Genomic DNA, 12,033 nt, shown 5'->3' on the forward strand with positions numbered 1-12,033 from the left:
AGCTTTTTTCCCTTAATAAATGAAATCATTATTTAAAAACTGCATTTTGTATTTAGTTGCATTATCTTTGTGTAATATTAAAATTAGTTTGATGATCTGAATCTTTTAAGTATGAAAAATATGCAAAAAAAAAAAACAGGAAGGGGGCAAAAACCTTTTCACGGCACTGTAGCAGATAATTTAGTTGTATTAGAAAACCAAAAGTCAGATTAGCTTAAACTCCTTGCCAGGTAGTGTTGTTCTGGCACGGGACCTTCTGAAAGTTGATATGTGGGGAAATCAGGGCCATTTTGAGGACAAGCTGAACATGGGGTATAGTATGTTAACTTTAAGAGAGCCCAGAAACACGGCTAGATTTCTGCTAGTCATATTTGAACTATCCAGACTTTAATTAATTGCTAAAATGGATCCGATTTTTTTCCTGGCTTTCCTACTTGTTTCCATTCATTTATAATCTGTTTATTTGCCTTCCCTGGGACATTTGACAGTACTGTTTAATTGATGTTAGATGCTAAAATTCAACAAACCAAAAATGTGGCCAATGTTTGCTTGAGTTAATTGTCATCATTTACCACTTTAATCTTTATTTACTACTATAGCGTGCAGATGGTGTTAATCCAAGCCCAACAGTTTGAGCTGTAAATACTTGAGCACATGTGCATAAGACCATGTCATTAGATGGTGTGTTTTGGATCAAGGGATGATGTCATATTTGTGCTATTTGTCATCTGAGAAGGCAAACCAGTCTCAGAGGAACTAACAGATTACATTATTATTTGTAATGACAAGGCAGTGCACATGCCCTCCTCGAGTGTCACGCGGTGATGCCATCTCTTTTCTGCCTTTAGTTAGATCCCGACTGGAACTCAAGTGCTGATTATTTTAGATATTAGTTCAGTCTCTGGAATGTCTTTGATTTCCTAATCATGGTCTGTGATGAAGGCTGATCTCCGTCAGACGCTGATTGGCACATTGGCTCTGTGATTGTGTCAAGAACAACAGCAGCTGGTTTCTCTGGCCACTTGAGACACTCATTGACACATTCTTGATTTTTGACGGGTCTCAGTCTCAGGCCATCCTTAAGGGCATTTGTTTGTGTGTCGATGAGTATGATAAGTATTGCAGTGGAAACATTGCAGTCAGGATAATGGGCCATAAATAGTGCAGGGCAAATGCCATTCTGCATGTACACGAGTGCTTAAATGCCCTACTTGCTTGAATGCACACTGAGGTTAAGTTCTCTCTACTGCTGTCTACTCTCCCTATATTCCACACTGGCCTGTTTCTTATTGTCCAATGTCTTGTGAGCTTCATATTGCCTCCCTCAGTCCTTTTTGTATCCCAGTGGCCTTTCTTTTTTACTTTTTTTTACCATTATAATGTTATTTATAATGTCCATTTATAATACATTCTCACAGCAGCAGAATCTGGTTGTCAGTCCTGGTTTAGCGGGCTAAATATGGCTATTTCCATAGAGTTAACGTTGGGTTGACTGTAAGCCTTTCCTGTGTTATGTAAGTTGACGTCTTAGATTGTTTGCCACTATCACAATATTAGAAAAAGGGCTTGACTTCAGTTATTTGTTCATACTAGGGATGCACGATATTGGATTTTTGCCGATATCCGATATGCCGATATTTTTCAACTCATTTTGGCCGATACCGATATATTTCCTTTTGTTTGGAAACAACACCAAGTGTAGCAAATTATTTTTAATTTTGTTTTTTACAAGAACTTTAAGTTCTTAAAAACTTATTTGTTAGAATTAAACAATAATGAAGTTCTTTTATAATGACAGTACATTGAAGCTTTGAATATAACTATAAATAAACTGTATATCAGTCGCTGCATTTTTCTTTTCAGAAAGATGCAGTAGTAACCTTAAAGGGGTCATATGATGCGATCTAAATTTTTCCTTTCTCTTTGGAGTGTTACAAGCTCTTGGTGCATAAAGAAGATCTGTAAAGTTGCAAAGACTAAAGTCTCAAATCCAAAGAGATATTCTTTATAAAAGTTAAGAGTCAACCACGCCCTACCTAAAACGGCTCGTTCTAACATATCTACGTCACTATGTGGGAAGATTTGCATAAGGCCGCCCAAATGTTCACGCAAAGAAAGAAGACGTAACTTTTATTCTCGCTGTAGTATTGTTGTTGCCGCCGCCGCCATGTCGTGAAGGCGCAGTGTGTTTCGTTGTGAAAGCGAAACTACTTTGTTTGGCCTTCCAAATGAGGACGATATCTGCTTCGTCATGCCTGGAGCTGATCCGTGCTGGTTGCTGAGGAAATGCAACTTTGCGCTGTGGATCACCGGATCGGCTTAAACCGTGGACGATGCGGAGTCCATCCCGGGGTCGTCACATGTGGTTGCCGCAAGCCCTCCGGACGCTCCTTCGTCGGATCCGCCAGCCGCGCCGTTCTCAAGCCCGCCACCTGCGCCATTCTCAAGCCCGCCGCCTGTGCCGTTCTCAAGCCCGCCACCTCTGCTCACTCTAGCCCTCCGGCCGTTCCTCACTCTAGCCCTCGGCCTCTGCTCACTCTAGGCTGCCGCCGCCGCTCACTCTAGGCCACCGTGTGTGACGCTGTGTTTCGTTGTATTTTAAGATTTAACATTTGTAGATGGTCTAAAGCAAAAGAGTTCAGTAAAAATTCAGAAAATATTTTAGAGCTCATAATTTGTTTAAAAAATAACATAACACATTAATGAATAAATCAGTATATATAAAATTATTTAATTTAAAAGTGTCATGTTTGTGATTTTTTTTAATTTTTTTTTATGTAAGTGATTGCTTCTGACCTTTAAATCAAAACATACTCATGATTTTATGACATCAATTACTGCTTTATTTAATCAGAAACATTCTAAATGTTATTTGTGTATTTTATTTTCATTTTATTAAAAGTAGGCCAACAGCGCCCCCTACGGAATTAAAACTCCTTACCGAACAGGGCGTTAGGACCCAGGGGAAGCTGCTGCTGCTGCCGCTGCACGTGCTATTACTGTCTACTCTATCATACACCAAATGTGTCATTCTGTACGTGCATTCTCAGTTTAAATGCAGCGATCCAAAGCAGTGAATCTAATTGCCATTCAGGCAAAACTTTGCTTCCAGAATGAGTTACACTTCTGATGTGATCTAATCGCTAGCACACCTTGAGCACATGTGAGTTAAGTTATTCCTTTTATCGGCAAGACATATCAGCATATTTTTTCATATCGGGCCGATATGTACATTTAAAGCCATTATTGGCCGATTCCGATATCGGTCCGATCATATCGTGCATCCCTAGTTCATACTAACATTTAGTTCACTCCAAGCTGTTATATTTACAGGAAAATTCTAGAAAAAAGCATAAAGGTTCATCCTTAAATCCACTCCTGAAAATAACTGTCAGTGGGGTGTAAGAACATTGTGCAAAAATGGGATTAATGGCTAATTCATATGAAATTGTACAACTTTCCAAAATGTAAAATAGTTACAAAATTTGCCCTATTGAAAGTGTGCCAGTCACATCTGTAAATACAGTTATATGTCTTCAAAACTGACCTTGTCAATGCGTCTATATTAGGGCCCTATGAAATCCATTTTATTTTTTCCCAAATTCTGTTTTATTTTTCCCCAAATTCGGTTTTTCCGTTTTAATTTTTCTGGATTCTGCTTTTTTTCCCCCTTTTTAATTTTTCTGGACTCCTTTTTAATAGTTAAATAAAATGATTAATCAAAAAGCATGTCTAATTAATTAAAATCATGAAACTTATACAATTTCACATCAATTTATTAAAAGTTTAAAAAAATTACATGTTTAGGACCCTATGAAATGTTTTTTTTCTCACCTTATGTTTTATTGTTACCAAATTCTGTTTTAGCATGTCTTTTTTAATGCATAAAAACTTAATTTATTCAATTTTATTCTTACAATAGCCTTAGTGTTGTGTATTTAATTTGTCTGGTTATCAAATGAAGGCACAAAACATTAATTTTATTTACCTATTAATTATTGAAAACTGTCTGGCACAATGCCTTCAAATTAAACTGAACTTTTATTTTGAAGTGTTGCCGTGAATACTAGGGATGCACTGATACCACTTTTTCCAGTACTCGCCCAATACCGATACTTTTATTTTTGGTACTTGCCGATACCGTGTACCGATACCAATATTTTCATTGCATTTGTACATTTTTTAAATATTGGGTACAGAAACCAAAAGAGTATGTATAATGTAAGTTGGTTAACTTAATTTATCAAATAGATAGTCAAACCAAAATTTATTCAGACACCTTCAACATTTCTCACATTATCACAGTTTATTCGCTATAGTTTAGAAAATGGTAATAAAATGACAAGAACTCAGTTAAACTGTGTCAGAACAAATTCAGCTTGATAATGTCAGATAACTTTAATAGAAAGGTATGTAATGGAGAGCCTCTCTCACATGTTCCGCCATGTGCTTCTCGTCCATGTTTATTTACATCAGAGTGCGCACGGCGTCTTTCACGCAGCATACAGCAGTGTTGTGCATTTTGACCAGTTGATGGGAAAAGTATTCTTAAAATGCATTCAAAATTCTGAATAACTTGTAATATATAATTATTCACGGAGCTCAGTATCGGGCCCGATACCGATACCAGTATCGTATCGGTGCATCCCTAGTGAATACCTTTAAATTTATGTGTGTATATGATATGCTAGTTTTGCTCAAATTAAACTGTAAAGTGCTCATTAAATAACTCTCAGTTCTGTAAATGTTGTTTATGTATTTATGTCCTCATTTAGTGAGAGGACAGATGCTGAAATCACCGTAAGCGAGACACGAGCTTCAGTATAGTAAACGAAACCGTGCGTCTGCGCGATTCATTAACACAGACACACGCAAAACATGCAGGATTCATATTTAAATTGTCTTTTTCGCAGCTAAATATTTACAGATACTAGTCCATATTGTGATCTGATTCAAGTGTAATGACCTACTTTTGATTAATTCATCAATTTTTTTTTGGCAAATACTGTGAAATTCTGTTATACAGTAAATTCCATTTTTATGACTGGATTCCGCGATCCTGTCCACGTTTTCTGCATCGCGGAAATCATAGGGCCCTACATCTGTTAGTTCTTGCACCAAAATATGCATTCAATTGATCAAAAGTGACAGCAAATGCATTTATAATATTACAGAAGATTTCTATTTCAAATAAATGCTGTTCTTTTGAACTTGAGAAAATTTGCATCATGATTTTCGCAATATTAAGCTACACTGATAATAGTAAAAACATGAATGAATTACATTTTAAAATATATTCAAATAGAAAACAACCATTTGAAATTTTAATTATATTGCAGTATATAAAAATATAAAATTGTAACTTAACTTGCTTTAGATTTTTTTCTACTGTCCATTAATTCACCATCATTTTTTTTCTCTTTACACTTTCATCTTTTCCTCCATTCCTCAGCAGTCAATGTCTTCCTCACAGATGGGTGACTTTATTACACGAGAATTTCTGAGTTTGGCTGCTGGTTTGAATATTTTATTCCATTCGAACCCCAGAGCTAACAGGTGTGCTTGGTCAGAGTAATTCTTTTGAAACTCATCGTTATTCCAGAGAAGAAACTCAAGCAAGGAAGTTTGTTTTTTCCGACACCACAGGGACCAGGATAGTAAAAATGAAAAAATCTAAACCTATTTAACACACAGTATCATCTATTGATATTGGGAATACAGAGTGGGAAAGACCCGATGAGTCCATAATTCGAATGATTTTTCTACTACACACGTCGTCAATTATTTTGTCCCTCCTTTGAGCACTTAGCACAACAATATGACTTGGCAAGTTACGTTCCCCATGGCAGAGATCTTGCTTTTCCACTCTCTTTCTATCAGTACCACACGTCATTGCTCAGAGATGAGTGGAATTTCTAGTTCCTTTGAGACACTTATCTTCTCTTACTTTCTCGCCCTTTCAGCTGTCCTAAAAGCTAAACACACATCCACTGTATGCAGCTGCTAGTGCACACAACCGCTACCGTCTGACCACTGTTGTCTTCCCCCTCTCACCCTTTTCTATACATTTCTCTCTCTCCCCTCATCCCCCAGCCTCATTATTGTTAATCTGATTAGCAGTGAGCAGCATTAGCACCGTAGTTACCTTGCTAGCATTTAGCAGTAGCCATGCAGACAGCAAAAGGCTCTCTGTCAGCATAGTGTCATAGTGTTGGAGAGATACTGTTCTCCTCCTCCTCTCGCAGCGTTTCTCTCTCTCTCTTTCTCTCCACCTCCCTTCTCTGGCTGTCCCAGGACTGCTGCAGCTAACTCTGCATCACCTTGCAGTTCAGACACTGCTTCCTTTCTGCAGTCCTCTCTCACTCTCTCCTGTTTTCCTCCTCTCTTTGGTCCTTCACAACCCCCTCCCTCCTTTCCGGTCACTTTCTTTTCTTATCTATCGTCCACTCCTTATTTTATTTTATCAATATGTACCGGAACCCTTGGATCTCAAACTACATCAACCATGTCAAGTTGTGCCAAGGTGAGTAAATGGCAGTTCGGGAGGGATGGGATGGTACAGGCCCACCAAATGCTGCTTGGTTTTAAATGGTACTAGAGCCTCCAAGGACCTAAGTATTCAGAACAAGGAACTCGCTGACTCAAAATGAAGAGAACTGAGGCATTATGAAGCAGAATAAGTAATGTGTCTTTTGCATGTTGTGGTTTAGATGCAAATGCTTTAAATAGTTTAAATTCTGCAGATGTGTCTGTTAGTCAGTTTAAGAAAGTTCGACTTGTGGTATTGCCTTTTAATGGTTTTGTTTTGGTCTGTGCACTTGCGCAACAGCACATGCTTTTTCATTTATCCTGTGTGTTTAAGTGGTGCATTTGCACATTTATAGCAGGTGTTTGTGTCTTTTAGACATTTTGTGCATCCAGATGAATATAATTTATCGTTTTCATTCAAATGTTTAATTTGCTTCAATCATAGTGGAAGTATTCTATAATAAATGTAAATAGGTTAATGCGTATAGGTATGAATGGGTTTTAGAGATTCCCTGTCACCTAAGTCGCCCTTTTTCTGGAGTGCAGACACCAGCTGTCTCATTTAAGACTCTTAAGATATTCTTCTCTGTCTGTGAATCTGTAAATGACAGTTTTACACTCGTTTAAAGGCATTTAAGAATGTTTGGAGTTGAAATAGTATTAAACATAGCATTAAACATCATGATTTAGTGTAAGTGTCGCCATACCAATGCGTGATGGCACACTTCCTGTGTCACACTGACTAATCCTATTCTTTTTGAAGACTAATCCTTTATTAGATGCGACAAGACCTACAGTAGCACCTGACTGCCACATTTTGGCCCTGTGTTTTCCAGTTTAACAGGTTTTTTAATTAATGACTAGCATGTTCTACTTGCTGACTTTTATAGTTGTATCACTTTGTGATAGTTGTCAATTGCTTTACTTTCTTAATTGTACTTAAATGTTATAATTAAACATTCAGATTTATTAAAAATATTTATTAGATCATTATTTGTTCAATACATTTGGGGTCAGTAAGTTTTGAAAGCGTATTAATATTTTTATTCAGTACGGATGAACTCAGTTGATCAAAAGCATTTATTTGAAATAAAAAAATCTTTTGTAATGTTATAAATTACTGTTTGCTGTTTACTGTTCTTTTTACCGTTCTTTGAATGTTCTGTTCTTTATACTTTGTTCATTAAAGAATAAAAGAAAAAACGGTCTCTATTTCCACAAATATTAAGCAGCACAACCGGCTTTGAACACTAATAAAAAATATTTCTTGAGCACCAAATCAGCATATTAGAATGATTTCCGAAGGATCATGTGACACTGAAGACTAGCGTAATGGGTGCTGAAAATTCAACTTCTCCTCCATTGATTGGGCGGCTGGGTAAAAAGTGACCGTGACAAGCGCTGCGTTTTACCCAAAGCTAAACTCTCAGCTACAAGTAAAAAACAACAAAAAAAAACGGAGCAAACGAACTTGTAAAATATTATAATGGCAGTGCATCAAATTCAGTGTCATCAGTTTGCCAAAATGAACACAGAAGAACGTTTTACGCACCATTTACACGTGGTAGGGAGCAGGTGTAAATTTCTTTCCAACCAACTAACATTTTGAAAATACAAACATTTTCATGAATTCGAAAGTTTACGTCAGAACGGCTTTACGAACGATTTACACAAATTCATTCTGCTCGTGTTTCATGAATGAGGCCCATTGTAAGTAATTTCTAAATGTGCCTAAACGGTGACAGCGTTTAGGAGCCTGAGAGCATTGGGTTTATGATCTCGTCATATGACCAAACAGGCTGTGACTTGCTTCAGCTGTATCTCCTCCATGTGCTTCTACTCCGACTAATGCCAGATATCAGTGACTGAAACCTACAGTCATGCAAGTTTATAAGTCACCATATTATCTGATACTGACTATGCTGGAAAACTGGTGTGTGATATGCTGGAACATAAAATTAACCTGAATAAGTTTCAGAGCTGTGCAATCAGCTTCTATATGATGCTTGTTATAGATCAGAGAGGTATGTTGGTGTGTCACAGGCCTGTGGAATAACATGCGATTTAAAGTGCAGTAAATGTCGCACTTGACTGTGTCTGATTAGCATCTGTACTTAAGTGGGCACAGAGCCAAGGTGTTGTGGATTTCCATGCATGTCTGTTAGCAGTGGGTGATCTCAACAAGACCATGCAATGCACATAATTAATGCTTAGGATAATTTTAGTGATCAGTCCAGTTTATCTGCATTACGAACTGTCAGTTTGCATGATGGGTTTGTGTTGTTGTTCCTGCTTCTGGGAAACATTGTCATTAACTTTTAATTTACCCTGTAGTGTTAATTCAGTGAGGACATCGGAAAATCAGTCAATGCTTTGTTTTTAACACAGGCATCATGCACTCTTAAAAATAAAGGTGCTTCGTGATGCCATAGAAGAACCTTTTTGTCTAAATGGTTCCATAAAGAACCTTTAACATCTGAAGAACCTTTCTTGTTTCACAAAAGGTTCTTTGTGGCAAAAGAAGGTTCTTCAGATTATAAAAAGGTAAGAAAGAGACACTTGGTTTGGTTGAATGGCAATGGCTTTGTAGTTGAATTATCCCAGATGCAACAACACATCGTAACATATGGCACAGGAAGATGTCCTCAGTGCAGGGTACCAGAACAGAGGAGCTTCTGTCATTTGCTGTGAATTCTCTCAATTTCACAGCAAATGACAGTCGGGGAAGTCGTGGCCTAATGGTTAGAGAGTCGGACTCATTAACCCAAAGGTTGCGAGTTCGAGTCTCAGGTCCGGCAGGAATTGTAGGTGGGGGGAGGGAATGTACAGCGCTCTCTTCCACATTCAATACCACGACTGAGGTGCCCTTGAGCAAGGCACCGAACCCCCAACTGCTCAGGGGGCGCATGGCGGCTCAAACATACACTGAGCAACACTAATCTGGGGCCAGTTGCTTAAATTTAGCCTCTCGGTGTAGTCTGACCAACTAGCAGTTAACCAAGTCTAATCAGTCTTATTTTTCGGATTCAATTTAGAATAATCTACGTTTCTATGTAACTGAATTAAAGTTATTAATTAAAGTTATTAATAACGTGGAAAGTTGTGGCCTAATGGTTAGAGAGTCTGACTCGTAACCCAAAGGTTGTGGGTTCGAGTCTCGTACTGGCAGGGATTGTAGGTGGGTGGAGTGAATGTACAGCGCTCTCTTCCACATTCAATACCATGACTGAGGTGAGACCCTTGAGCAAGGCACCGAACCCCCAACTGCTCCGGGTGTGTGTTCACTGCTGTGTGTGTGCACTTAGGATGGGTTAAATGCAGAGCACTAATTCCTAGTATGGGTAACCATATTTGGCCATAGTGCTGGGTATCGTTTCAGATGCTTCGATTCGATTTCGATTCGCAAGCTCTTGGTTCGATTCGATTATCGATTTTTTTTTTTTATTACATTCAGTTAATATAGTTTTAATACAAATGCTATTGATATTTCTAAAAAATTAACAGTAAACATCAGTTTACAAATAGTGAATTAATAAAAATAAATTAAGAACCACATGCCTGTATTTTAAACCTATTCTTTTTTTTTGTATAGGGTGATTTTTAAACAATAGTAGGGCCCTATAAAATGTTCTTAATTTTTCTGGTAATCAGATGAAGGCATAAAACATTAATTTAATTTATAATCAAATTAAAATTAAACCCTTTTATTTTTTTTGGCAAACAAAATGCTGCACAACATAGGTTTACTGTTAAAATTAAAAATAAAACAGATGTGATTTACTCCTTTAAAAATAAAGATTTATTAACATTTATTAGCAGTAGTAGCATTGAGTCTTAAGACTGCTAAATAGTAATATATTCTGACAGTATAACGTTAAACTAAACTTTTATTTTGACGGGTTGCCGTGAAGAACTTGCAGCTGCTGTGTATGTGATATGATGGTAGTTTTCTTAAATGAAATGGTAAAATGCTAATGAAGTGACTCTCCGAGCAGCTGGAGATGACATTCGTGTTCATATCATCATATAGTGAGACGGCAGAAGCTGAAAACACCGCGAGCGTCATCCGCGCTTTAGTATGTGTGTAGTAAACAAGGTGATGTGCCGCAACATCCGCCATTCATTCATTGCGGAAATCATGGCGCCTTATGCGTGATAGGCTCCTAAACGCTGTCACCGTTTAGGCACATTTAGAAATGACTTCCGCAGATTTATAGTATTACTATAGCATTTCACCTGAGAATTGCGAATCATGCATATGGCCATGATAAGCGCTGAATGAATGACAGGCTTTCTGTTGTAACATCGCGCATGGTAAATAAGGGTGACATCTAGTGGAGAAGACTAATGATAAGATTCACGTTAATCAGATCTTTTAAATGTGCTGAAATTAATCCCGGGAAAGATCGATTTGCGGCTTTTGAGAATCGAGAATGTCATTTAAAAAAACGATTAATCGAAAAATCGATTAATTTTTTTTGCCCAGCCCTAATTACTAATAATATAAAAGCAATCATTATAATACTTTTTGTATACATTTTAATTATTTTGTTTGGGTACGAGTCCGACTCTCTAACCATTAGGCCACAACTTCCCCCTAAAGCATTAGCTCTCCCCGTCGGGGAAGACTAATGATAAAATAAGACTAATGATAAGATTCACGTTAATCAGATCTTGTTTTAAATGTGCTGAAATAAATCCCGGAAAAGATCGATTCGCGGCTTTTGAGAATCGATATCGAATCGATGTCATTTAAAAAAACGATTAATCGAAAAATTTATTTTTTTGCCCAGCCCTACTTGGCCACATGTCACGTCACTGATTCTCAAAGTGTGGGGCTCCCTTTAGTGGTACGCAGAGGAATCACTGAATTAAATATAAATTAATGTTAAAACACTTTAAAAAAGTTTGCAAGGTGGCTAAATGATGCCTGTAACTTTTTGATCAAGTACTGTACATTAAGTACAGTACATTTTTTTTCTTTTTAAGTACAGTACAGTTTTTATTTAACTTTTAGGTACGGTAAATTTTAATTTAATCATTTAAGTTTTTTATTTACCTGTAATCCAGGTTAAACCAGGGTTTAAATTGTCCAGGGTCACATTGACTCCGGGGCTTGACATTAATGCTTCATTAACGCCAGACAAGTAAGCATGCTGAGGTAAAAAATCAAAATACAGTTAGTTAGGCAACATCACACAACGTTTTCACAAGAAAAAAAAAACACTTGTCCCTTTTAGACTTGCACTCTATTCATTTGCTGCTTGTTTTCTTAGCAAGTGTTAGTGTTTTTTGTTTTTTTTTCCTAATCTTTTTGTATTCTGTCGGTTTTCTTTTCATTTACTATACAATTAACAAAAGCAAAAAAGACCTAACACTAGCTTGCTCTATTCTTTTTCTATTCTATCTTTTCTTTCTTTTTATTTATTATATTATTTAAAGGGGTCATATGATGCTGCTAAAAATAACAGTATTTTGTGTATTTGGTGTAATGAAATGTTTATG

The 12,033-nt window shown here is 37.1% G+C and overlaps 1 protein-coding gene across 4 annotated transcripts in view; it reads left to right on the forward strand.

Moving 5' to 3' along the window:
• The window catches only part of LOC107686370 (supervillin-like), a 100,571-nt gene that overhangs the window by 36,025 nt on the left and 52,513 nt on the right, over positions 1-12,033 (forward strand). The window contains exon 1 of one of the 4 annotated variants that reach the window (XM_016483334.1): positions 6,159-6,523. The exons of the other annotated variants lie outside the window; for them this stretch is intronic. Coding sequence (XP_016338820.1) covers positions 6,469-6,523 — 55 coding nt within the window. The 5' untranslated portion in view covers positions 6,159-6,468. Of the gene's footprint in view, positions 1-6,158; positions 6,524-12,033 lie in introns of those variants that run through there. 4 annotated transcript variants of the gene reach the window in all.

This window comes from Sinocyclocheilus anshuiensis, unplaced genomic scaffold, assembly GCF_001515605.1.
Source record: "Sinocyclocheilus anshuiensis isolate Anshui unplaced genomic scaffold, SAMN03320099.WGS_v1.1 scaffold1319, whole genome shotgun sequence".
NCBI classification, from domain to species: Eukaryota; Metazoa; Chordata; class Actinopteri; order Cypriniformes; family Cyprinidae; genus Sinocyclocheilus; species Sinocyclocheilus anshuiensis.